A 27,416-nucleotide genomic window follows, 5' to 3' on the forward strand; every position below is an offset into this window, starting at 1 on the left:
CCCACCTCCATACCTCAGAAAGTGAGGAGTTGGTTGGCCCTGAGAAAGAAGGACAACAGAGCCTACAGCCTTAGGAGCCCTCAAAACAGCATCAGACCGTAGAGAACATTCCTCTCTTCTGCAGCTGTAGGCAAAATCACTCATTTATCAGATGACTTCCCCAGATTATGTCTGGGTTCCACATCTAGCTACGTAGTGTCATGTTCACATGGAGACTTCCTAAAGGATCGCTCAGTAGCCTGAGGGGTTCATAAACTCATCCATTTATCCTTTATTTAATAAGCATTACTGAGCACCTGCTATGTACCAAGCCCAATACTAGACAAATTTTCTATTTCTCCTTTCATCTTCTTCTTGTGAACTGGTTCATGAGGCAAGAAAGGAAAATAAGTTGCAGCTGCAAAGATCCTGAATGCTGGTTAGGGTTTAAAATTTTTTCCCCTGAAAATAGGCCATGAGGAGCCCCAGTAGAGTTTTCAGGCTGGAGGTAACGTGGTCCAGTCACTCCTGTTGAAGAAGAGATAGAAATGAAGGCAGGAGACCAGTGGGGTGGGGATGGTTGCAGTAGTCTAAGCAGTGGTTCTCAGACTTTGCTGAGCTTCTGAGTCACCTTACAGGCTTATGGCTAGGCCCCATGCCCAGAGTTACCAATTTGGTAGATCTGGGTGGGGTCCAAGAACAGGCACTTCTAATAAGTTCCCTGATGTTGTAGGTGATGCTAGTCCAGGGACCACACTCGGAGAACTAGTGGTCTATGAGAAAGAGTATGGTAGCTTAAGATACTGCCAGAGGATGGAGGGAGATGTTTGAGGGTTAGAAATAATGACATTTGATGAGGATCATCTTATGGAAGTGAGAGAAAGGTCAGAGCCTGGGATGGCTCTTTTTAATTTGAAGAATGGTGGTGCCATGTACAGAACTATAAAACACAGGAGGAAGAGAGGCAGGTTAGGGATGGTGGTGGAGGTGGAGGAGATGTTAGTTCACTTTGGGACTTGGAAAGTCTCAGCTGGCTGCAACAAAATGTCTGAAGGAAATATCCAACTGGCAACTGCATCTATGGGTCTGGATTTCTAGTGAAGATACAGACTGGTGATAACAAGATTGGGAGATAATTATGGCCAGGTAGTCATGAAAGTCTTGAGAAGGGAGGAACTCACTAGTGAAGAGTGCAGATGGGAATAAAAGAGCAGCAGCTTCAACTCTGAGAATGAATAACTGACCTTAAAGATGTGGGTGAAAAGAGAGGAGACAGAAAAGAAGACGGAGAAATGGTCAGATGGGAAAGGAGGTAAATAGGGGTTCCCGTTGTGGCTCAGCAGTAACAAACCCAACTAAGTGTGGGTTCAGTCCCTGGCCTCGCTCTGTGGGTTAAGGATCCAGCATTGCCATGAGCTGTGGTGTAGGTCGGCGGCTTCAGCTCCAATTTGACCCCTACCTTGGGAACTTCCATATGCCATAGGTGCAGCCCTAAATAAAGGGGGGGGGGCAAAAAAGAAGAAGAAAGATAGAAAGAAAAAAGTCAATTGAAGCAAGAAGGGCTCACCTTAAGCTGCAGGAGGAAGAAACCCAAGGAGGTCAGTGGGAAGACATTTCTTCCTGTCATTCTGGTCTTCCCTTTCCAAGCCTACTGGAGAGAGCAAGAGAGCCCCAGAGCTAGGCATTATCAGCCTCACTGCTCCTGGACTTCTCCCAAAGGGGTCCAGCAACCTGCATACATGCGCTGACACACATACACCTTTCCTGGGGCCTGAAGTTTAATGTCCTGTGGCTGAAATTGAGGGTTGGGGAAGGGGGGGGTATCACCATAGACTCACACATTCACATATATAGACACACACACACACAAACGTACTCCTGCCCTCTGATCTGTCCTGGGCATGAGGTTGCAGAGCTGCCCAATTTTGCTTCATCTACCACCCTCGCTGGGGTTTCAGCCCCTGAAAAGTTCTTACTGATGAATTGTTGGTGGCTTCTAGCCTCTTCCTTTCTCCCAAAGCCTCCCAGGCTGAGATGACCCAGACCTGAGCTCTGCACCTGCCATCTGCCTTCTGGGATACTTTGCTCCAATCTCCTCTCCCTTTCTCTTCTAATCTAGCTCAATATCAAAAAAATAAAAATAAACAAAAAAGCAATCTAGGAGTTCCCTTCATGGCTCAGCGGTTAATGAACCCGACTAGAATCCATGAGGATGCAGGTTTGATCCCTGGCCTTGCTCAGTGGGTTATGGACCTGGCGTTGCTGTGAGCTGTGGTGTAGGTTGCAGACATGGCTCAGATCCCACATTGCTGTGGCTGTGGTGTAGGCCAGTAGCTGTAGCTCCAATTCAACCCCTAGCCTGGGAACCTCCATGTGCCATGGTGGCGGCCCTAAAAAAAAAAAAAGCAATCTAGCTCAATATCTTTTAAACTTTTTGTTTATTTATTTTGAGGCTGCACCCTGGGCCAGGGATCAAACACATGCCACAGCAGTGACCCCAGCCACAACAGTGAAAATGCTGGATCCTTAACCACTAGGCCACCAGGGAACTCCCAGCTCACTTCACTTCATCGGAAAGGGGCCTGAGAAAACATCTAATCCTCTCTTCCCTCCCCTAGCTTTTTTATTGTCGAAGTTGTAGAAATTGAGGTCAGAGAGGAAAAGGGACTTGCCCAGGATCACACGGTCCATTGGAGTCAGGACTAAGTCTAAGGAGTCAGGGACCTGGGTCTAAGGCAACACAGAACAGTAATTCTGAGCACAGAAAGGAGCTACAGGCAGACGATTGCAGCTCTGCCACTGAACTGACTGTTTGATGTTGGGCAAGTCATGTCCCCTCTCTGTGCCTCATTTTTCTCAACTATGAAAGGGGGTGCTAAGGCTTTCTGTCTCATAGGGCTGTTGAGAGGGTTAAATACCTCAATATTCATCAAGTACTTAGCATAGAGTCTGGCACAGTCTGTAATAAGTGTTTGCTGTGATTATTTCTACTCTGCCCTGGTCTGAGCATCTTCTTGCCTTTTTTTTTTTTCTTTAACACCTCCCATCTGCTTTCTTAATTCCCATTCTCCTTAGTATTCCTCTCATTTCCCTTTGTTTAATCCTTGTTCCTGTTCCTCAGGAGGGGAAGTTTGGCTTTTGAGAGAAAGAAAGGTGGAGTGACTGTATAGACTGGAAACATGCTTGAGAACCAGCCGGTGTCTGCCATGGTGACACATAAATACACAGCCTGTGTGTTAGTGTGATGATGGTACATGGTCCACACCATGTCAGTTACAGATTCACTCAACATCCTCTGGGTATGAGAGGCCCACATTCAATCAGCCCGGACCCTCAATGACTGCAGAATTATCTTGAGCCCTTCTCAGGTGGAACTCACTCCTAAATCCAGTCCGGGGCAGATTTGACCTCCAGGCAGTTTGTGTTTTCAGCTTCCTCAGAGAGCCTGGCTTGGCGTTGGGAGTTTCCAGCTGAGGGAAGACTGAACGAAGAAGGCACCCTTAGAGGGGCTTTGATCCAGAAACATGCAGAGAGGCTGTGATGGTCTCCAACTCTCTTTCTCTCTGTCTCTCTCTCTCTCACACACACAAACACACACACACATGCACTGACATAGGTATATGCACATGAGCCAGTGGGCTTGAGCCTGCAGCTCATAAACTTCTTCCATATTCAGGACTTCCCGCCTTATCCATAGTCCAGTGAGCTGCAGAAAGGACCAATACCCATTTTACAGACAAGGAACTAATACCCATTTCATAGACAAGGAAGCTGAGACCAAGGAAGACTAGTGCTTTGCTCAAAGGCAGAGATGCAATAGAGCCAAGAGCAAACCAGAGCCCTTGTTTCCCAGCCTTGAAACCTTCTCTGTTTCAAGGCAGCTGGGAGACTAGAAGGCACTCAGAACAGCGCCTTCTAGTCAACTCAACTCTCTTTCCTTCCCAGGGGGTCGCACCAAAGCCACGCCTCCTTTTGAGCTGTCTCTGGGGACCGGGTAGAAAGCGGCCCCAGCGTGTCTCTTTAATGCGCGCCCCCGGAGGCCCCGCGCGCCCCCGCCACTATAACTGGAGTGCATGGAGCAGGCTGCGCTCAGAGGAAGAAGGGCGGGCGCTGGGCACCCGTTGACCGACTTTTTCAAGTGCGATCAGCGCCCGTCCGGCCCACGTCCCGCCCCCATGGACCCGCCCGGGGGCTCCCACTGCTGAGAACCCCATGCCTGTTGGGGTCGGGGCTGGGTTGCACCCCGCCGCCGTAAACTGATCCCCGCGGGCCGTTCAGGCTCCCCGCACCTCTTCCCGCAGCGCTCGCCGTCGGGCGAGGGCTCCGCCGCCGCCACGCCTCGCGCCCCGCGCTGCCCGCCCCATGCTGGTGCATACCTACTCCGCCATGGTGAGTCGTCTCGGGCCGAGGGGCACAGGGGCACTGGGCTGGGGATCCGGGAGCCTGAGTGCTGGACATTCCGAACCTCCTCCTCCAACGAAATCTCGGAGGGAGGGAGTCACTGCGACTCTGCCCGCTGAGAACTGTGCGCGCTGGAGACCGCTGTACCCAGCCCAAGGCTCCCGCGCCCAAGGGTCATTCAGAGATAGACAGAACAGCAAATGGACCCTCGGGAACTGAGGAAGGTCTTTTCGGCCTGGGATCCTTTCAGCTGCTGGCGGGTCGCCTAATGCGCCCCTCTCCTTCCCCAGGAGCGCCCCGACGGGCTGGGAGCAGCAGCTGGCGGGGCCCGCCTGTCGTCTCTGCCCCAGGCAGCCTATGGGCCGGCGCCGCCGCTCTGCCACACGCCGGCCGCCGCTGCCGCCGCCGCCGACTTCCAGCCGCCCTACTTCCCGCCGCCCTACCCGCAGCCGCCACTACCCTACGGTCAGGCGTCCGACGCCGCCGCTGCCTTTCCACACCTGGCCGGGGACCCCTACGGCGGCCTGGCCCCCCTGGCACAGCCGCAGCCTCCGCAGGCCGCCTGGGCTGCGCCCCGCGCCGCCGCCCGCGCCCACGACGAGCCGCCCGGCCTGCTGGCGCCGCCCGCCCGAGCCCTGGGCCTAGACCCGCGCCGCGAGTACGCTGCCTCTGTGCCTCGGCTCCTGCACGGCCTGGCAGACGGCGCGCACGGCTTGGCCGACGCGCCCCTCGGCCTCCCCGGACTGGCGGCGCCGCCGAGCTTGGAGGACATGCAGGTGAGGCCCGAAGGGTCCGGAATGGGCCAGGACCGGCCGCGGTGGTTTGGGACTTGGCAGGAGGCAAAGAGTGACCAATACAGGAACCTGACTTGTCTCCCAGCCTGCCTCTTCTTGCCCTTGACTCTCTGAGAATGCGTCCCACGTCCTGAGTTAGATGCTGCCTGGCCTTTCAGGCCGCCTGGCATTGAGTCCATGAGCCGTGCCTGGATGGTGGCCACCCTTCTCTGAGTAAATAGGCAGGGGCCGTCTGTCTCCGCTGGGCAACGTGGGACATCTATGCCCAGTCCTGATCTCCTGGGGTAGCCTGTGCCTTCAGTGAAGAAAGGTTCAAAAGTCCCTTTCTGCACTGCATGGTGAGGTAGCCAGGGCTCCAACTCAGAGCCCAGGGGAACCTTGATCCCACCAGGCCAGTCCCTGCCGCCTGCTGCTGGGTGGTGCGCTTTGGGTGGAGCAGACAGTACGGGGGGCAGGGATACCAGGGGCTTGGGAAGCGACAGGAGAAAAGGTCTACCACCACTTTTACCACCACCCTTACCACCACTCTGTCCTATTTTCCAGGCCATGGATGAGCCGGGAATGAGTCTCCTGGACCAGTCCGTGATCAAGAAAGGTAAGGAATGGGGTGCATCTGCCAGGGCAGAACGGGGCGAGATGGTGCAGGCCCCAGCACACAGAGCCAATTTCTTCTGTGATGGTACCTCCCGTGCATTACCGAGCTCTGTGGTCACCCGTCACACTTCCTCGCCCAGTAGAGAGGCAGTAGAGGCTGCAGGCATGGCTAGAGCTTGGGCAGTTGCTGTGGTTGGTAAGTCAGCCCCAGATCCAACTCCTGGGGTCCTCCGGAGGCCAACCACACTCACTTGGCTGCCCTGGCAGCCAAGGTGTACAGGGGCCTGGCCTCTCCCTACCAAGGGGAGGGCACTCTTATGGATCTGGAGTTAATTTGCAAAACGAGTTAAACCGCTTCCCTCTTTCCTAAGAGGGAGTGATGGGGGTGCTAGTCCCATGGATTTCGTTAAATGATTTCCACTTTACAGAGCCTTACCCTTTCCTAGCCTGCCAGGTACTTCTGCCCCTCCCTTCACAGCAGGGCCGTAGGGGCCTTGCAGTTTCTCTAGAGAATTTTTTCTCTGTACGGGAGCCTCTTTCAGCATTTAGGATTGGGGAAGGTGGTGTGTGAATATTTTATCAGGCTGTGTGCAGGAGGCTCAGGGCCCTGGTGTCCGTGTCTATGTGAGTTTGGGGTCCTGTACCTGTCTATATGTTCCTTTCTTAGGTGTCTTTCTAGTATATCTTGGTAAGTGTCTCTGTTGCTGTGAGTATGTGAGCGTGTCTGTTCTGCTGGTGCAATTTCTGTGCATTTGGAGGTGTATGTCAGGGTCTTTATTGTGTCCCAGATTTTGTTCTTTGGCACTGAAGATCTCTAAGCACGTAGGTTTGCTCTTTGTGTGTTTTTGGGGGGTGTTTGTGTCTCTCTGCCCTAGTAAAAGCCAGGGGTTTGAGATCTGCCCTCCAGTGGATTTCTAGGCCTCTGGTCCGAGTTCCGACATGATAGGGAAAGATGGGAAAGACAGAGACAGAGATTTAAATTTGGGGCGGATGCCAGAGAGGAATATGGAGGCACAGACAAGCCCGCTCTGCCCCCGGCAGGCCAGGCGCTGCTCCCATGGGATTTGGCTCGAGTTTGTTTTTCAAATGAGTGAATTCAAGCCTGGGCTCTGTTTGCCCTCCACGTGTTCTCAGATGGGGGAGGAGGGACCTGAGCGTGAGGGTGGGGGTGGGAGCTGGACTTCCAAGTGTCGAGGCTGTGTTACCTGGGGCTGGGATTTAGCTGGCTGGCCTGGAGTGTGCGTGGGGAAGATGAGGTGACAGGCCTCCTGGAACTTGGGGGAAGGGAGCTCCAGGTATCCCGGCTGTATTACCCGGAGCTGGGGGTTTGGGGAGGATGCTGGGAACCCGGCTGCCTGGAGGGTGCCTGGAGTCAGGGCAGAGGTGTGTGCTCAGAGCCAGCTCATTGTTGGTATGCTCTGCCTGGGTTTAGAGGATTTCTTTGAAGCCGAGGGAAAGAGAGCGTTTGGTCTACGGTGGCATGAGCCCACCGCTGGGCTGCGACCACCTGGAGATTCGACCTTGGTTGGGGTTCCCGGTTCCCTACTCCTCCCAGAGTTCAACAAGCTAGGGGCGCCTGGGCTCACTGACTCCCTGAGGATAGCCAGGACCTTGCATTTTGGGAAGGAGCTGCAGGATTTCTGCCCTGGGAAAGGGTAGAAAAATCAGCCGAGGCCCTGAGTATTTTAAACCCCAATCCCTTGGCCAGAGCCAGGACAAGAGACTGGCCAAGAAAAGGAACTAAACTTGCCTCGAGTTGGTTTCTCTCAAAGAACATCAGTTTTCATAAATCCCGGGTCCTAGGTGTGCGCCCAGATCCCCAGAGGCGGTTCCAAGAACACTGTCAGTGGGGCCAGGACCGTCCGGGAGTTGCGCGCTGGCTCCGGCGGGTGAGGTTGGACTTGGGCGCTGGAGAGGTGCGAGACCGCCGCGGGCGCGCACCCCGGCGGTATAACAGTGTCAAGCCCGTCAGTGGTCGCAGTGGAGTGTCCGCGACCTGAGCCGGGGACTGCACCCTGGGAGCCCCGACTTGACTCGGACGTCGAGTCACAGTAGGGAACGACGCACCAAAGGGGAAAGGATGAGAGCCCCAGCAGAAGGAAGCGCGGGGTTCCCAATACAGGAGCTTGACCTTCGGCTCGGGCCGCGAGCCTTTGGGGAGAAGAGAGAGTTCGGTGCTCTCTGGCTTTGCAAACGCCGAGACAGAGCTGATCTCTGGAAATCTAGACCTCAAGTGCATGCGCGGGTGACCCAGCTGTGTCTATATTCCAGTGGCCGGGCTGGAGCCCTGCGCCCTGGAACCTCCACACCCCGCGCACCGGTAATTTTCGCTTGGGCCGTCCGCAGTCACTGCGGGACTCCGGCCACGCTGCCAGCCACTTGGGCGCAGTTGATTAGCATCCTTCTTCGCCCCCGGGCCTTTACGAATGCCTCGGGAGCCCCCGTTGTGTCGTAAAGTCCTCTGGCACCTGCCAGGGGCGGTTGGGGACCACCCCACTCTGAGCTGGGCCCTGGAATTATAGAAAGTCGTTCTTGGCTAGCTGAAGCAAAGAATTCCTCCAGCTCCTCCCGGATCTGGCGGGAGGGGCAGCTGTGTCACCGCCGTTCGCGTCCTGGATGAAACCGAGGCAGCCCAGCTCTATTCCAGAAGCAGCCTTCCTATCGCTGGGAGGCCTGGCGTCAGGGGAAGTTGTAAAATCTTCACTACTCCAGGCGAGGGAGGGGAGGCGAAGTCCCTGCCTCATCACGCACTTGCAGGTGGGCAGGCCCTTGCAGCCAGGACAGCATAGGACCGGGATGGCAGATGGGGCTGAGGCTGACATTAAGGGAAGTGGGGGAGGGGAAAGCCCTCTATTTTTATCCACATTTATCGCTTTCAGTTTTGCGACCTATCCTAGGGGCACAGAAAGCAGGTGGGACTGGTCAGAGAGACAGACATGGACAGGAATATTTTCCAGCCGAGAAAGGCAGTGAGCAGGGGTCTGTACAGTGGCGGTGGGAGCTCAGAAGAGGAGCGGTGGGTGACTGAGGTTGGAAGGCTTTGGTAAGGAGAGACTTTAGCACAGGGCTCAGGAGGTGTTTGGGGGGTTGTTGAATGAATGAGTGATGGGTTTTAAAGTTAGAGTGCACTTGAAGAGGGGTTATCCAAAGGGCCGAGCTACTTTCACCCCACTAGGCACAGCATGCTTTGGAAAGCCAGGCAGGTATTTAAAAGGTTAATCATCTCTGTGGCTTTCAGGTTATATAGTCACAGCTGGAGGGGAGTAGTTTGGGGATGGGAATTGCAGTATCCCTCGGTCTCTCCAAGGAGAGTGGGTGGTTGCCTAATTGGGGTGGGGAATGGCTCTCTGCTAGGCTCTGTTGTCCAATTTCAAGGCACCTCCAGGCTGATGTAAATTGTCACCCTTTCCTCCGCAATGCCTGGCTCTGGGAAAGGACAAGGGAGATGGGGAGGTTCTGGGCTTCCAAGTGAATCTACAAGCAGGGCTAGGACTGAGGTGAGGTAAGTGAGGAACTCGCCTGAGGCAAAGCTTAGGAGGGTCCCTAAAAACTCAGCAATCAAGATGAACAATATATCTTACTGCAGTGTTTTTTAAAAAAAATAATGCAAAAAATCCTCAATAAACAAAATGTCCAAATTTTGTGTAAAAACAGAATCTGACTCTGCACGTCTCCACCCCTGCCTCACTTGCCTCCCAGGCTACCTTTGACCCCAGAATGAGACTAAAAAACCAGTGCTTATGCAGATAGACTGTGAATCCACTGTCCCTGGGGGCAATACAGAGCAGGGCGGTGAAGGGTAGGAGTTATATTTAAAGGAAACCCTCGAGGGAGAGGAAAGGGAGAGGGGCAAGATAAGGGTAGGGGATTAAGAAGTACAAACTACTGTGCATAAAATAAATAAGCTGCAAGAATATATTGTGCAACACGGGGAACAGAGCCAATATTTTATAACTATAAATGAAACATAACCTTTAAACATTGTGACTCATTATGTTGTACACCTGAAACTTATATAATATTGTACATCAACTATACCTCAATTTAAAAAAAAAAAAAAAAAAAAAAAAAAGGTAAAAGAACCGCTCTAGCAGTTGGTGAGAACAAAACTAGCTGGTCCCGCTGGGGGTGATGAAGAGACCCTAGTAGGCTGGGAGGAGGGTCTTGACCCCTCCTGTCTGCCTTCCTCCTGTTGTCCTTTCCCCAGGCTCTGGGCCCTAAGTGTGGCTAAAGGAACCTTAGGCATCAAATCCCCTGGGGGTGCCCGTTAACAAATACAGATTTCCTGGTCTGGATCTCACATCTATTAAATGAGAATCCCTGAAAGTGTGGCCCTGGAACTTCATTTCTTAAACTGATTGATAGAAGTAAAATTTACAGACCTGAAATTCATTCATTGGAAGGGTACAATTCAATGATTTTTAGTAAATTTATAGAGTTGTGTAACAATTACCATGGTCTGTTTTAAGACCTTTCCATCACCCTCCAAAATTCCTCCATTCCCATTGTAGTTAATTCCTACTCCAAGCCTTAGACAATCTCTTATCTACTAAGTTTGCACATATTGGACATGTTACATAAATAAAACATACAGGAGTTCCCGTCATGGCGCAAAGGTTAACGAATCCGACTAGGAACCATGAGGTTATGAACCCCTGGCCTCACTCAGTGGGTTAAGGATCCGGTGTTGCCGTGAGCTGTGGTGTAGGTCACAGACTCGACTCGGATCCCATGTTGCTGTGGCTGTGGTGTAGGCCAGCGGCTATGGCTCCGATTAGACCCCTAGCCTGGGAACCTCCATATGCCACGGGAGTGGCCCTAGAAAAGGCAAAAAGACTAATAATAATAATAATAAATAGAACATATAAATATATTGACCTTTGCATATAGCTTCTTTTACTTATAATATTTTTGAGATTTATGTTTGTTGTAGTCTGTATCAGCACTTCATTCCTTTGTTATTGCTTAGTAGTACTCCATGGTATAGTTGTAACACATTTTGTTTATTCATTCGTCAGTTGATGGACACTGGGTTGTTTCCACTTTTTGGCTACGATGAATAATGCTGCTATGACCATTCACACACATGTCTTTGTGTGGACATATGTTTTCATTGCTCTTGAGTTCCTAGGACTGGAATTGCTGGATTTTATGCGAAGCTTGTGTTTAATATTTTAAAGAAACTCCCAAGCTGTTTTCTAAAGTGGCTGTAGTATTTTATATTTCCACCAGCAAGGTGTGAGGGTTCCGATTTCTCCCCATCCTCATCTGCATTTGATATGTCTGTTTTATTACAGCCATCCTGGTGGTATCTCAGTAAACTTTTGTTTGTTTTTAATTTTTAAATCTCAGTATAGTTTTAATATGCAATTTCCTAATGACTAATGATGTTGAGCACTTCTGCATGTGCTTACTGACCATTCATATATCATTTTTAGTGAAATGCCTATTCACATATTTTGATTGTTTTCTGATTGGGTTGTTTATCTTACTGTTGAATTATAAGAATTCTTTGTATACTCTGGATACACATCCCTAATAAGACATAGGATTTGCAAATATTTTCTTCAAGTCCGTGGTTTCTCTTTTCACTTCTTTTCTTTTCTTCTCCTTTTTTTTTTAGGCTGCGCCCACAGCATACAAAAGTTCCCCAACCAGTGATTGAACCTATGCCACAGCAGTAACTAGAGCCACAGCAGTTGACAATGCCAGATCCCTAATCCAATGAGCCACCAGGAAATTCCTGTCTTTTAATTTTCTTAATAGTGTCTTTTTTTTTTTTCTTTTTTGGGCTGTACCCACGGCATATGGAAGGTCCTGGGCTAGGGGTTATATTGGAGCTGCTGCCGGCCTACACCACAGCTATAACAACACCAGATCCTTAATCCACTGATCGAGGCCAGGGATCAAACCCACATCCTTGTGGATACGGGTTCATTTCTGCTGAGCCACAACGGGAATGCCAAAGTTTTTGATTTTGATGAAGTCATTTATCATTTTCTTTTTTTTTTTTTTTTTTTTTTTTTTGTCTTTTTAGGGCTGCACCCTTGGCACATGGAGGTTCCCAGGCTAGGGATCTAATTGGAGCTGTAGCTGCTGGCCTACACCACAGCTCATGGCAACGCCGGATCCTTAATCCACCGAGTGAGGCCAGGGATCGAACCCTGAAACCTCATCGTTCCTAGTTGGATTCGTTTCCACTGAGCCATGACGGGAACTCCAATCATTTTCTTTTTTGGACCATGCTTTTTGTGTTGTATCTCAGAACTCGGCCCAACCCAAGATTATGAAGATTTTTCTCCTGTATTTTCTTCTAGAAAGAATTGCAATTTTAACCCGCTTTCCAGGGACTTTATTGCACACTCCCCAGATTCAGTGATCAGACCATTCACCACTGTGAACAGGCGTGTAGACTTGTGAGTATGTGAGAGTCTTGTCTGATAGGTTGAATAAGTAGGAGCTCTTATGTCTGTAGGAGTGTGTACATGTGGATGGCTTTTGCATGCATGACCAGGGGGACACCATGAATAGACCGCTTCAGCCACCAGACTCACTGTGGTATGGGAGACAAACACCAGTGTTCCTGCTTTGCAGTCTGGGCTAGCTAATTCCCACCTCCATGACTGCTCCTTCCCCAGGTCAGCTGCTTCCCTAACCTTGACCTCTAACCCTCTGTCATTTTTGAAGGAAGAAGTTCTAAGGAAAAGAGGATTGGCATGTGAGGGAAGTAACAAAATCTATAATTCATATACACAAACACATGTCTGTCATGCACCTGCATTAGCTGCATCTATGTTTGCATACATCCAGCACATACTCTGTGTTTAAATATGTCAACATGGAGTTCCCGTTGTGGCTCAGTGGGTTAAGGACCCATGTTGTCTCTGCGAGGATTCAGATTAGATCCCTGGCCTTGCTCAGTGGGTTAAGGATCCAGCGTTGCCATAAGCTGCTGCGTAGGTCACAGATGCAGCTCAGATCAGGTGTTGCAGTGGCTGTGGTGTAGATTGGCAGTTGCAGCTCCAATTTGACCTCTAGCCTGGGGACTTCCATATGCTGCAGATGCAGCTGTAAAAAGGACAAATACAGATATATATGAGCAGGAGCAAAAGCACTTGCATTGTCACATTCCTGTGAAACTTGAGCCACACCTGGCAACCTATGCCACGGCTGTGGCAATGCAGGATCCTTAAGCCACTGCACCACAGTGGGTACTCTGATCCTCAGATTTTAATGAAAGTTGGGGATGGAGGAGGCTGCTGAAGGAGAGAAGGGTTTTCTGTCCCTCTGACTAGGAGTCATGGGAGAGAGGACAGTCATTTTGCCTTTCTTGTTAATTTATTAATTCATAGTTTTATTTTTTAGGTCAAGATTGCAATATAATTTCTTTTTCTTGTTCTTTACTTTCTGGTTGTACCCGGAGCATATGGAAGTCCCTGGGCTAGGGATTGAACCCATGCCATAGCAGCACCCCAAGCTGCAGTGACACCACCAGACCCTTAACCTGCTGCACCACAAGGGAACTCTGAGGTATAATTTACATATAATTTACATTTACAGTTCACCCTTCTTAGATGCACCTTTCTATGAATTTTGACAAATGTAATCATATGGTCATGTAACCACTGAAACAAAATAAATAATTCCATCACCCCCCAAAAGTCCCCTCAAGGCAGAGCGACACAAGTGAAGAGGGCATCTGTGCACAGGGCTAGGAGACATTGGGGTCGGAGGAGCAAGGCTGCTATTGCATGTCCAATGTCAGTGTGTCTGTTGGGTCAGCACATTCCTGATTGTCATTCTGGGGGGAGGCCGGGATTGGGGTAAAGGGAGTGAGACAGAGTCATGCAAGGTCAGGGTCAGAGCCTGCTTCTATTTAAATTTTTGAGATTTTGTCATCATGGATTTTTTTTTTTCTTTTTTTGCTTTGGGGCCGCACCCTTGGCATATGGAAGTTCCCAGGCTAGGGGTCAAATCAGAGCTACAGCTGCCAGCCTACATCACAGCCACAGCAACACGGGATCCAAGTGACGTCTACAACCTGCACCACAGCTCACGGCGACACCAGATCCCTCACCCATGGAGGGAGGCCAGGGATCGAACCCGAGTTCTCATGGAAACTAGTCAGATTCATTTCCGCTGTGCCACAACAGGAACTCCTCATCATGTATTTTTACATTAATTTGTTTTCTTTTTTGGCCCTTCAGCACATGGAGTTCCTAGGCTGGGGATCAGACCTGAGCCAAAGTTATGACCTATGCCACAGCTGCAGCCACACTGGATCCTTAATCTGCTCTGCTGGGTCAGGGATTGAACGTCCATCCCAGTGCTCCAGAGATGCCACTGATCCTGCTGCATCACAGTGGGAACTCCTTAATTTTTATTTTTAAAGATATTATACTAAAGGAGTTCCTGTCATGGCACAGTGGGAACAAATCAGACTAGTATCCATGAGGATGCAGGTTCAATCTCTGACCTTGCTCAGTGGGTCAGTGATCTGGCATTGCTATGGTTGTGGGGTAGGCTGACAGCTGTAACTCTGATTCCACCCCTCGCCTGGAAACTTCCATATGCCACAGGTGCAGTCCTAAAAAAAAAAAAAAAAGTCTTAAAATACTGTTTATTTTGGAGTTCCCTGGTGGCTCAGCAGGTTAGGGATCTGGCATTGTCACTACTGTGGTGCAGATTGGATCCCTGGCCAGGGAACCTCTGCGTGCCAGAGGTGTAGCCCAGCACACATAGGATTACTGCTTGTCCTGATTGCTTTGTGGTGCCTTCTCAAATTTTGCACCCAAAGTGAGTACCTCACCTGCCTCACATTTTGGCCCTGCTCTGTCGACAGGGAACTTGTTTGGGGTGTGGTGTGTGCTGCTACTTTCTCCACATCCCCCCCACCTCTCCACTATTCCCATGACTTTTTGGCCCCTCCCTCGTGCCTGAATTGGGACAACCCAGGGAGGTAGGATAGTTTATTATCAGTGGCTAAAAAAGGAATGATGGTCTCCTAATGACCTCTACCCTGGGCAAATCTGGGCTGTGGCCATCACTCCCCATTTCAGGTTTCAAGAACCCTTGCTTCATTCATTTATTCCACATTCACTGCCGTCTACTTATGCCAAGACCCTGCCCGCAGGCACTCCCAGTTGGTGGGAAAGGCTGAAAAGGAAGCAGACAGGAGTTCAGTGTGGTAAAGACAGTGACAGAGGGGAGAGGGAGCTGGAGTCGAGGGCCCAGGAAGCTTTGCATTGAGGGTGGTGCCTGGACCAAAGCTTAGGAAGGAGAGGGCCCTGCTTAGGAAAAGGGAGAAGGGAGCCTGAGACAAAGAGTGAGCCGTTCTACGGGACTTAAAGAGCTCATACCCTGGTGAGCTCGTCATCCCACAGTGCAGGTGGCACTTCACATGTTCTATCTGCTCTGTCCTGGGTTTCCACTTTTTTTTTTTTGTTTTGCTTTTTAGTGCCGTACCTATGGCATATGGAGATTCCCAGGCTAGGGGTCTAATCGGAGCTACAGCTGCCAGCCTACACCACAGCCATGGCAATACTGGATCCGAGCCACATCTTCGACCCACACCATAGCTCAAGGCAATGCTGGATCCTTAACCCACTGATGGAAGTCAAGGATCGAACCCACAACCTCGTGGTGCCTAGCTGGATTCGTTTCCATTGTGCCACGATGGGAACGCCTACATTTTTTAATCAGTTGCTAATGTTTTAGAAATCCAGAGATTTCACCTGAAATCTCGAATCCTGGTCTCACCAGCAAACACCAACAATAATAACAATTAACAGGCGTTCCCTCGTGGGGCAGCAGGTTAAAGATCTGGCGTTGTCACTACAGTGGCTTGCGTTGCTGCTGTGGTGTGAGTTTGTTCCCTGGCCCAGGAAATTTCACATGCCTTGGGCACAGCCAGTAAACAACAACAACAAAAACCAAACAAACCGAGAGTTCTGTCAATGCTGTTGTGTCCTGCACGGTAACACTCGACCAAGTAGCAGATCCCCACGTCTCACTCACTCATGTTACCTGCTGTGCTCTCCCCTTCGAAGTCTAGATCCGTGCTGTCCACTGTGGCAGCCATTGGCCACATGTGTATTTGAAATATTGCTAGTCCAAATTAAAATGGGCTGTAAGTGTAAAACATGCATTGAACTTCGAAGACCAAGTACAAGAAAACAACGTAAAATGACTTAATAATTAAAAAAAAAAAATTTTTTTTTGGCCGCACCTGTGGCAGGTGAAAGTTCCCAGTGACCTGAGCCATTACAGTGACAATGCCAGATCCTTAACCCACCGTGTCACAAGAGAAGTCTGATTTTTAAAATACTGATTTTAGAAGCTCCCGCTGTGGCGAAAGGGGGTTGGCAGTGTCTTGGGAGCACCGGGAGGTGGGCTGGATCCCTGGTGCGGTGGGTTAAGGATCTGGCATTGCTGCAGCTGTGGCTTAGGTTGCGACTGTGGCTCGGATATGATCCCTGGCCTGGGAGCTCCATAATATGCTGTGCGGCGGCCAAAAAAAGAAAGAAAGAAAAAAGAAAAACAAATTGATTATAGGAGTTCCTGCTGTAAGCGCAATGAGTTGAGAATCTGCTTGCAGCAGCTCCGTTTGCTGTGGAAGCGTGGGTTTGATCCCTGGCCTGGTGCAGTGGGTTAAAAGGACCTAGCATTTATGCAGCTGTAGCTTGGATTCAATCCTTGGCCCGGGAACATCCATATGACATGAGTGTAGCCATAAAATAAAATACAAATTTTAACCATTAACTAACTATATGTTTCAGTGATAATAGTTTTATATATTGGGGTAAGTAAAATATATTAAAATTGGTCTTACCAGTTGCTTCTTTTTAAAAACAGGGCTACTAGAAAATTTTAGCTTTTTTTTTTTTGTATTTTCTAGAGTTGCACCCGCGACATATGGAGGTTCCCAGGCTAGAGGTCCACTTGGAGCTGTAGCCGCTGGCCTACCCCAGAGCCACAGCCACTCGGGATCTGAGTCGCATCTTTGACCTACACCACAGCTCACGGCAATGCCGGATCCTTAACCCACTGAGCAAGGCCAAGGATCAAATCCATGACCTCATGGTTCCTAGTCGGATTCGTTAACCACTGTGCCACGACGGGAACTCCTAGAAAATTTTAACTTATATCTGTGGCTTACAGTATATTCGTATTGGTCAGTGTGGGCCAAGAGCCTAAAGGGCAGATGGTGGACCAGGCAAGAGGAGTAGGCAGGGCCTGGACCACAAAAGAGCCTGAAGGAGGGCATTATGGCAGTTAAGGATGTGAACTTTAAAGTCCATCCTCAGAGTTCAAGACCCATTTCTGCTCCTTAATGCTGTGCCATCTTAACCTCTTTGAACTTTTAGTTTCTTTATCTTGAAACGAGGATAGATAATAGCATCTTCTCCACAGAGCTGACAATGTGAAGCACTTGGTATGCCGTTGGCACTCAATGAAGGATCAATAGCATCATTTGCTCAGCTATGGACCTGGAATTTGATTCTCACGGAACAGACCAGGCACTGTCGGGGTCTCAGCTGAGGAATGATGTGTGTTCCAGAAAGATCCCTCTGGAGCAGAGGGGTGCAGAAATTCATGTGGGAAGTGAGCGTCCCTGTACAGGCAGAGAAGTGGCTGCATGCAGGGCACGTGGAGAAATGAAAGCCCTAGTACATGGTGACGGATGGGATGTGGTGGGAGAGGGCAGTGAGGAGGGGAGCCTCACTGAGGCTTCTGGAGGGGTGGAGGGTTTGAATGTGGATCCAGAGAGGGAAAAGCTGGAGGGGCTCTGCTAGGCCAGGGACTGGGCCAGCTTTGCTTACTTCTGCATTCCTGAGGCTGAGCACAGTTCCAAGCACACAGGTGCTCAGCAAGTATTTGCCAGGTGACTAGAGGGCTGAGTGCTGCCTTTAGAGATCACAGTCCAGGGCTTGCAATTGGCACTAAGCCTACCAGCTGCATGATCTCAGGCAGATTACTTCACCTCTCTGGGCTGCAGTCTCCTCACCTGTAAAATGGGAATAATGTAGCCCCCTGGTTGGTTGTTCTGAGGATTCAGTGAGGTTATCTGTGGAAGCACATAGTATAGTGAATCCTCAGTGACTCCTGGCCTCAGCGCCCCATGTGCACCCCCCTCCCCTAATACACACAAGACCTTCCCTTCTCTACTGATGCTCTTACTTCCTTGAAAAAAGAGAAGCCCAAGGGGAAGTAAGTGCCTCAGTCATTCCCTTCCCCTTGAGGCTTAGTAGGAGGATGGAGGGTAGACTGCAGGAAGACCGTTCTTTTAGACCCAAGTGTGTCCGAATGGGTGTTAAAAAATAAACTTCTCAGATTCCCTTTCCCACCCCTCATAGATATTGGTAGATAATTCGAGAGCATTTGGGGGAGAGGGCTGTAGGGTGTATCTTTATTCCTGGTCTCCTTGAGCATCCCAGAGTGACTTGGCAGGAAGGGGGCCAGGGCTGGAGGCCTAATGGAGCCTCACCCTCCCTGTGTGGGAATCCAAAGTCTACAGGCCCTTCACTGATCTGGGGTCACAAGTGAGCTGAGGTGTGAGGACTGGTGACTCCTTGTGTTTGCACGGATCTGGATGGGCCCTGCTTCAGGACCCAGGAGTCTTGCCTCCAGCTCAGACTCTATTGCCTTATTTCCAACTCCCTCTCTGATTGCACATGCCCAAACTCCAAGGCTGCTGAAGCTGTTTGAGTTTTGACAAGGGAACCAGCCTGATTCAGTGGAGGAAATGGCAGTTCAAGAGCCGGAGGACTTCGGGTTTAATTTCTACCACCCATTACCTGAGTGAGCTTGAGTGGATCCCGTTAACTTCATTGTGCCTTAGTCTCTTTCCTTGCAGAGCAGGGAGAGTAGAACTTCCTTCTGAAAAGTGCCAGGACAGCAGATGCGGCCATGTGTGTGCAGCATGGTAGCTCAGTGCTTCTTCGACATGATCATGCCGCAACTGGCTAGTGCCCCTGTCCTGTGGTCCCTGGCTCAGTGTTGTCTCTCTCTCCCTTGCTCTCGCTTCTGCTCCACAGTCCCCATCCCCTCCAAAGCCAGCAGCCTTTCAGCTCTCTCATTGGCCAAAGACAGCTTGGTTGGTGGCATCACGAACCCAAGTGAGGTCTTCTGCTCCGTGCCAGGCCGGCTCTCTCTGCTCAGCTCGACGTCCAAGTACAAGGTGACAGTGGGGGAGGTCCAGCGGCGACTCTCACCTCCCGAATGCCTCAATGCCTCCCTCCTGGGTGGCGTCCTTCGCAGGTAGGAAGGTCAGCCCACAACTCCCTGCACAGTGCCAGGGCTAAAATCTGTGGACATTTCAGACTTTCCCAGGGGATCAGAGAGGGGCCAGCCCCATCCCAGGTCACAGCTGTCCAGATGACAGGGTCTTCTCTACCTCAGTCTCTCTGGGGTGCATGCTCTGGGCACAGGCCTAGGTCCCCAGCAGCTCCCACTGGTCTGTGGGCTTGGGGGCGGGGGATGGTGAGGAGCCTGGGTACAGGGAAGGGATGGAGGCCTCAGCCACATTGGGCATGATGGACAAGGTTGGGTCTGGGGAAGGGAGAGTGCCATCTTCCATAGGAAAGGTATTCCCAGGACCCTGTGCCAGTATAGGCCTCTCTGGTGTGTGTGTGTGTTTTAGGGTGGGGAGCATGAGGTCCACAGTTTGTCTTCATGGTTGTGTCTGTCTCTCTGTGCACGTCCTTGTGCTTGGGTAAGGTATTTTTTGCTTCAGGGCTATGAGTTTTGATGTATTTTGTAGTGTTTGTGTGCTTGCGTGCACGTGTGTGCGTGCATGAGTTGGGGGGGTAGGAAGTGGTGACCAGCAATATATGTTTTCATGAGTGTGAGTTTCTTGTGTTATTTTTAGTGGGATGTGTTAGAGTGTGTCCCACTCTGTGTGTGTGTGTGTGTGTGAGAGAGAGAGAGAGAGACTGCATGTGTACCTGCAGCTAGACACATGTATATTTGCACAAATGTACCTTTGTGTGGAGCTGCATTTGTGCAGGTGTGGGAATATCTCCTTATTCCTGGTCTCTTTGAGCATCCCGGGGGGGCTTGTCTGAGTCTGTAAGTGTCTGTACAAATGTCCCTGGGATCCTGACTTGCATGAACATGTGTCTCTGCCTCTGCCTCTGGGTGTCTGTGTCTGTCTCTATTGGTGTGGGTGTATGTCTACTCTTGGCCCTCTGTGTGTGTTCATCTGTATGTGTGTGTCTGTGTGCCCCTGGGCAGCTGTGTGTCTAACTGTGTCTCCCCATGTGTTTCTCGGTGTTTCCCCGGTGTCTCTGGGTCTGCTTGTCCCTGCGTAGCTGTGTTGGTGTGCTATGGTGGGGAGAAGGACCATAAGATGCTGGTCTATCCTGCTCCACCTTGGGCTGTCCCTGCTATTGAGAGGATTAGGGAGAAATGAGGGGTTCCTGGAGCTGGGCGCTCGCTACACCTTCCATTCCCATCTTGGCTGCAAAACCAGTGAGATTAGAAAGAGATTGGGATCAGGTTAATAGAGGCCCAAGAGTGTCCCCAGGGCCAGACCCAAGCCTCAGCAGGGTTAGTGGGGGCAGCAAGGCTCTGCTGGGGGTCACTTAGCCTACATGCTTCTATTCGTCTTCATGGTGTGTATCTGTCTCTCTGTGTGCACGTCAAGGGCCAAGTCCAAGAACGGGGGCCGGTGTCTGCGGGAACGGCTGGAGAAGATTGGGCTCAACCTGCCAGCTGGCCGTCGCAAGGCTGCCAATGTGACACTGCTGACCTCGCTGGTAGAGGGTGAGACCTAATGGGACATGTGTCATCTAGTGTGACTGTGTGTGACTGTCTCCAGTGCAAGATGGTGTGTTTAGTCATGTGTATTCTCTGTGCATCACATATAAGTAAGGGGTGTGTGTGATATGTGTGTTAATCTTTAAAAGTATGTGCATGCACACATATGCACATGCTGGTACAATAGAGAGCGTGTGTGTGTGTGTGGCAAGGAGAGTGGCCAATGTTTGGATGTGGTAGAGATGAGGGGATCAAAGTCCCTTACCTGGAGGTTGGTGACTCTGGGCTGGGTCACCTTGGGTTCAGGCTCTGGGATACACTGTAGGCTCAGCTCCCATCCCTGAGCTGAGCCCATCCCAGGTGGCCCCAAGGGAGAGCAGTGGGGTTGGGACTAGAGCTGAGAGGGGAATGAGGAGAAAGTATCTGAAGAAGCAGGATGGCCTTGCCAGGAGCTCAAGGTTCAAGGCCATGCTCCAAGCTCAAAGATACACCTGGCTATAGTGATGGCTCATCTCTGCCTCCCCTCCCCAGGAGAGGCCGTGCACCTGGCCCGAGACTTCGGCTATGTCTGTGAGACCGAGTTCCCAGCCAAGGCAGCTGCCGAGTACCTGTGCCGACAGCATGCTGACCCTGGGGAACTGCACAGCCGCAAGAGCATGCTGCTGGCTGCCAAGTGAGTGAGGGCGCCATGCACACGCTGTCATGGGTGCTGAGTACAGGCACATGTTGGTGCAGGGCACAGACACAGACACCAAGCGTGGGCACAATGGATACCACTTCTGTACATGCAATGTATACATGGTACATGTGGCACTACCCATGGGCACACCTGGCACAGCAGAGGCACACGTGGATACGTGAGCATCTCTGGGTTCCAGAAATCAGCAAAAACAGTGTCACAGACAGGCTTACATAGGTACCACGCCCCCATACACTGCCCCATGGCACCACCAGCCCCAGGTCCATCCTGGATCTGAGATTCCCTGGCCCTGCTCCCCTGCCTGAGCCTTGCCAGTCAGCCCCTCTACTCTAGTGACCTCCATCAGGACACCAACACCCACCTGGGCCCCTGGCTTGACTCTCCTTTGTCCTTTATACCTGAGCCCTCTGCAAATCTCATCGATGCCTCCCTCACCACCACTCACATGCTGCCACCTCAACTCCAGTCTCCCAGTCTTAACTCGTGGACCCTCACCCCAGTGCCCCTCTGTTCCCTCAGCCTCCTTGCACATGCACTGCTCCCCTATCCAAGAGCCTTCCATGGCTTCCATTGCTACTTCATTGATTTTCAAACTAAGTTCTGTGGAGATGCCTCGAGGCCTGTTTAATGAACTGGTATTCCATTAAGATTTAGTTTTTAGAAAGGGTCCCATTGCAAGAGAAAGGTTTTGAAAATCACCAACCTGTAAAGTCTAGGCTCCTTTGAGGGCCCCACAACCTGCTCTGCACAAACCCCAACCACTCCAATTGACCTACTTGCTCTCTCCTGCCCTCGGGCTTGCTCTGCTGCTTAGGACACCATCCAGTCCCCTCACCTAACGCAGTCCTTCAAATCACAATTAAGTCCTCTAGGCAGAAGTGGAATCATAGGCTCATGGGACCTTTGAGGTTGCTTGCATTGCAGCTGGAGAAACATATCTAGGGCAGGGCTCACCTCACTCATTAATCAGCTAATTCATCAAGCATTTCCTGGGTCCCAGTCGTGTCTAAGATGCTGACGGGTGTCCATGGTGATGTAAAGGCGAGACATGGGCGACTGTCCTGTCTGGCCCACATGCAGCATGCACAGAGAAGGGAACAAAGGCTGCAGACAAGAGCTGGATTCAAACCCCAGCCTAGTCACTTGGGCGGGTCATCTCACCTGTCTGAAACCAACCAATTTCCTCTTCCATGTGATGGGGGTAATAATAACAGTGTCGATTTGTTGTGAGAATACATATAGTGTGCTTGGTACAGCATCTAGGCCTCAAATCATGTTCACTGCTATTACTTCAGTTTGGTGTTTTTTTTGTTGTTGTTGTTTTGCTTTTTAAGGCCACACCTGTAGCATATGGAGGATCCCAGGCTAGGGGTTGAATCAGAGCTGCAGCCATAGCCACGTGGGATCTGAGCTGTGTCTGCGAACTACACCACAGCTCGTGGCAACACCAGATCCTTAACCCACTGAGCAAGGCCAGGGATCAGATCCATAACCTCATGGTTCCTAATCGGATTTGTTTCCGCTGCGCCATGACATGAATTCCTTATTTCTGTTATTTAAGGCAGATTCTAGATTGTTCCCTGATAATTTCATAGACAAAACTCTTAAAGCATTGGGTATTTTGGGTGGAGGTAGAAGTAGGAAAGAGAATCAAGGAGACTCCTGAATAAGGTAGGAATTGAGCTGGACTTTGAATGTGGGCAGGACATCCACAGAAAAAGAGATTGTAGGGTATTGGCATGTGCTGTTTATTAGCTGTGTGATATTGGGCAAATCAGTTAACATCTCTGAGCCTCACTTTTCTGTAACATGGGTATGATCATCATTTGCAGACTACTGGGTCAGCAATCATATGTATATATAAAGTGCCCAGCATGTGGTGGGTCCTTCCTTGGATGCAGACATTTGTCCTCTGACTTTCCTTCCCCCACCAGGCAGATCTGCAAGGAGTTTGCAGACTTGATGGCACAGGACCGTTCACCGCTGGGCAATAGCCGCCCAGCACTCATCCTGGAGCCTGGAGTGCAGAGCTGCCTGACACATTTCAGCCTCATCACCCATGGCTTCGGGGGGCCTGCCATCTGTGCTGCCCTCACTGCCTTCCAGAACTACTTGCTGGAGTCACTCAAGGGGCTGGACAAGATGTTTCTAAGCAGCACGGGCAGTGGGCATGGTGACACCAAGGCTTCGGAGAAGGATGCCAAACACCGGAAATAGTTGCTCTCCCTACCTCATCCCTAAGGGGCTCCCAAGGCCTGAAATGAGGTCTTTGTTCCTGGGGGTGGCCTGAAAGGATTAAAAGGGGGGGTTGGAATCAAGCCAGAAAGAGAACATTCCTCTAGAAACCCCCGAATTAGGGGTGTGGGATGAAGTAATGGGAGGTGGTGTCTGGGTGGTCTGTTGCTAAGGGCCCAGGTGGCTGTCTCACATGTGCCACTTTCTGACCCTTGACTGCTGCGAAGGGCTTGGACAGGAAATTGGCATGGAAAAGCCTGATTCTTGGGGCCAGTGCTGCCCATTAGGGTGCCTGGGCAGCAATGGGTTCTCCTAGGGGCCAAGGCCTTGCTGCTTTAAGCCAGCAGAGGGAAACTAACAAACTAGAGGTGCTACTGAGGCATTGGTACCCCCTCATTCCAGACTCTCCTACCCCCAGAAAAGGGATGCTGGCAGGAGGCCCCGGTGGGCTTTTTGGACCCCTCCAACCCTTGGAAAGAAGTAGGCAGGAGAGACCCTTGAGGAACAGAGAAGATAAAGCACAAATTGCATAACTTGAATCCAGGCTGCACTTCAGTCTTGTTGCTGTCTGTCCTATTTATTTATGTCGTAATTAAAGTTTTTAAATGTCCAGTGCAACTTATTTATCCCATTGAGGACTCCTGTTTCATTGTCTTCTGCTCATGTACCAAGATGTCCAGCTGGACCAGGATGGAGAGGTTGTCTTTGCTCTCAGAGGGCTGTGGGTGGGCTGGGAGGGAAGAAAGATGTCAGGGACATTGAGGTTGTTTGGGATTTTGTATGTGTCGTTTCTCCTGCCCTGCAGTCAGTATACCTCCCCAACTCCCAGATTGTTTTCATTATCTTAATAAAAACTTTTCATTGGATATGAAGCCTTCCCTGTCCTTCAGTCCTGGATTTGCTTCCCAAGAGGGCAAGACCACAGGATTTAGGAGGGGTTGAAGGACTGTGCCTCTAGGGGGAAACCCTTAGAAGGGGCTGTGGGCATCTCTGTGTGAGGGGGTGGGTCTATCTGGCTTGTCAGTGTGCCTATTAGTTATGTGTGTGTGAAGTGAATCCTGGTGGGTGGGAGCTGTATGTATATTATTGTGACTTACTGGGCCTGTGTGTCAATGTGTCAATCTGGCTATTGGCTTTATGTGATGTGTTACCATGGCCACTGGTGGCAGATCTCTATGTGTGAATGCTGATGACTCTGGGTGTATGTTGGAACCATTCAAATCCAGCTATTTTGTCTTCTTGAGGATTTCATTCTTTGGGCTGTTTTTCTTTCCTGCACAGTCTCTCCCTCTGCGGAATTATCTACTTGACTATTCCCCAAAGGATACACGTTCTAGGATCTCTTACCTTACAAAACGTAAATCCTTTCCCCATCTACTTCTTTTGCAGTTAAGTTTTTGAAAGATTGCTCTTACCTTCATTTCCTCATTGCCAATTCACTCCTGTCGAATCAGATGTAGCTGCCTGCCTACACCACAGCTACAGCCCCTCGGGATCTGAGCCGTGTCAGGAACTCCTTTCAACCCACTTTAAATGTGGCTTCTATCCCTACCAGCCAATGGAAATCCACGCAGCAAGGTTATCAATAGCCACAATGTCAAATCCAAAGGCCCATTTTCTGGACCTCACAGCATTTGACATGGCTGACCACTTGCTCTTTTCTTTCCGGAGCTATAGCTGCCGGCCTGCGCCAGAGCCACAGCAACGCCAGGTCCGAGCCGCATCTGTGACCTACACCGCAGCTCACAGCAATGCCGGATCCTTAACCCACTGAACGATGCCAGGGATCAAACCCAAACCTCATGGTTCCTAGTCGTCTTCGTTTCCGCTTCACCACGACGAGAACTCCCCACTGTTCTTTTCTGAAACACTTCTACTTACATCCAAAGTAGAGTACTTGAGTCAAGTATTCAAATCTTGACCAGGCCACTTTCCTGACCTCAATAAATGTCACCACTCTCTACACTCAGTTGCTTAAGCCAGAAACTAGGGTGTCATATTAGATTCTTTCCCTACAGCTAATCCATGAGAAAGTCCATCCTCTTCTATCTGCTCTGCTACCACTTGAGTCCTCAGGGCTATTGCAACAGTCTTCCAACTGGTCTCCCTGTTTTCACTGGCACACTTTCATACTAAGGCCTTGCAATGATCTAGGCTTTGCCTATTTCTTCAACTACATCTTAAACTACTCCCTTCATTGCTCAATTTGTTCTAGCTACATTGATTTCCTTTCTTTTTTTTCAATGCTGCACCCACAGCATATGGAAGTTCCCACACTAGGGGTCAAATCAGAGCTACAGCTGCCAGCCTATGCCACAGCCACAGCCACAGCCACAGCCACAGCCACACAGGATCCAAGCTGCATCTGCGACCTACATCACAGCTCATGGAAACACCAGATCCCCAACCCACTGAGTGAAGCCAGGTATCGAACCCATAATTTCATGAATACTAGTCAGGTTCTTAACCTGCTGAGCCACAATGGGAACGCCTGGTTTCTAATCCTCAAACGACCACTTTTATGCCTCAGGGCCATTGCACTTACCATTCTTTGCCTGGAATTCTCTTTCTCCAGTTCTCTGTAGATGTGCCAGCAGCAAGTGCTTTGCAGAAATGAAAGGTCTAGGAGTCCTCTCTCAGATGAAAGGTCCAAAGATGTGATTTCTGTCCCCAAGAAGTCTCCCTGTCTCAAGCCACCCATATGAAAGGAGGCATGAAGGAAAGGCTGGAAGAATGTTCACTTAAACCAAAGCCCTGGGCCTAGCAAGATGTTCAACTACTAGAATTATTTTAGACTATGGAAGTTGAGGGGATTAAATATTTGGCAATTAAACTATTTCAGCACTCTCTTCCATCTCTTAAAGTTTCCTTGTCAGTCTCCCCAACCTCTTCACTAATTAGAATTAAGCTTCTCTATCCTGAGGCAAAACAGCTGCTCTCTTCTCCAAACTATCCACTCTCACTCACCACAAGCCTGGAAAGGAAGAAACTGTTTTCAATGTATTAATCACCTGAAAGCAGATAGGAATCAATTGGGAGACCATTCTGAATAGTTTTTGGTCATGAGTGTTAAAATATTCCCAGTGTTTTTCAAACTTCAGGAAATTGATTTAGAAGGACATAGGTGGCATTTAAAAAAAAATAAAATCTGGGGTTGGAGTTCCCTAGTGGCCTAGTGGTTAAGATTCAGTATGGTCACTGCTGCAGCTTGGGGTTGGGAACTTCCACATGCCCTGCCCGCCCCCCCACCCCCCACCCCCGCAAAAAAAAAATCTGGTAGACGAAAATAGATTAGAAAATATCAGTGTGCACTACATCATGACATATACACATATCTGCTGTAAGAAAAGTTCTGGGAAGCAATGCTTACCCGTTTACAGTAGGTGTATATACATGAGTAAAGTAAAAAATGTATGCTGAGGCCATTTAGTTGGGTAATGGGCTTTATGAAGTGCAGAAGAGAGAAAGGAAATTGGGGAACTAGGTTGGGAAAGAATTATGAAAAGCCTAGTATGTCAAACCAAAGAGTTGAGCTTTATTTCTCAAGCAATGGAAAACCATCAGTAAGTTTTAAGTGATGCATGATCCAACTTTTGGAGTACACTGGAGTGGGAGGAGATTAAAAATAGAAAGAAGTCAGGAGGCTGTGGAGTTCCCATTGTGGTGCAGCGGAAACGTATCCAACTAGTATCCATGAGGATGCAGGTTTGATCCCCGGCCTCAATCAGTGGGTGAGGGATCTGGTATTGCCGTGAGCTGTGTTGTAGGTCACAGACGCCGTTCGGATCCCATGTTAATATGGCTGTGGTGTTGGCCAGCAGCTACAGCTCCAATTCAGCCCCTAGCCTGGGAACTTCTATATGCTGTGGGTGCAGCCCAAAAAAGCAAAAAAAAAAAAAAAAAAGAGACAGGAGGCTGTTAAAATAGTTCAAGAAAAAAATGATGGGAGATAG

General features: G+C 50.1%; 1 protein-coding gene and 1 long non-coding RNA gene across 2 annotated transcripts; one reads left to right on the forward strand and one right to left on the reverse strand.

The window, feature by feature from the left end:
* LOC110261439 lies at positions 306 to 3,449 on the reverse strand. The gene is made up of 3 exons (XR_002345519.1): positions 3,359 to 3,449; positions 1,547 to 1,630; positions 306 to 507 (listed from the first exon to the last, which is right to left on the reverse strand). It is a non-coding gene; the product is annotated as an uncharacterized LOC110261439 (long non-coding RNA).
* Positions 4,650 to 25,430, forward strand: TFAP2E (transcription factor AP-2 epsilon; the record flags this gene model as incomplete). The annotated part of the gene is made up of 6 exons (XM_021095919.1): positions 4,650 to 5,156; positions 5,718 to 5,769; positions 18,806 to 19,028; positions 20,416 to 20,534; positions 21,060 to 21,201; positions 23,163 to 25,430. Coding segments are annotated over 6 exons (1,326 nt in total), but the record flags the coding sequence as incomplete, so codon positions are not given.

The sequence above is a fragment of the Sus scrofa genome, chromosome 6, assembly GCF_000003025.6.
Source record: "Sus scrofa isolate TJ Tabasco breed Duroc chromosome 6, Sscrofa11.1, whole genome shotgun sequence".
NCBI lineage: Eukaryota > Metazoa > Chordata > Mammalia > Artiodactyla > Suidae > Sus > Sus scrofa.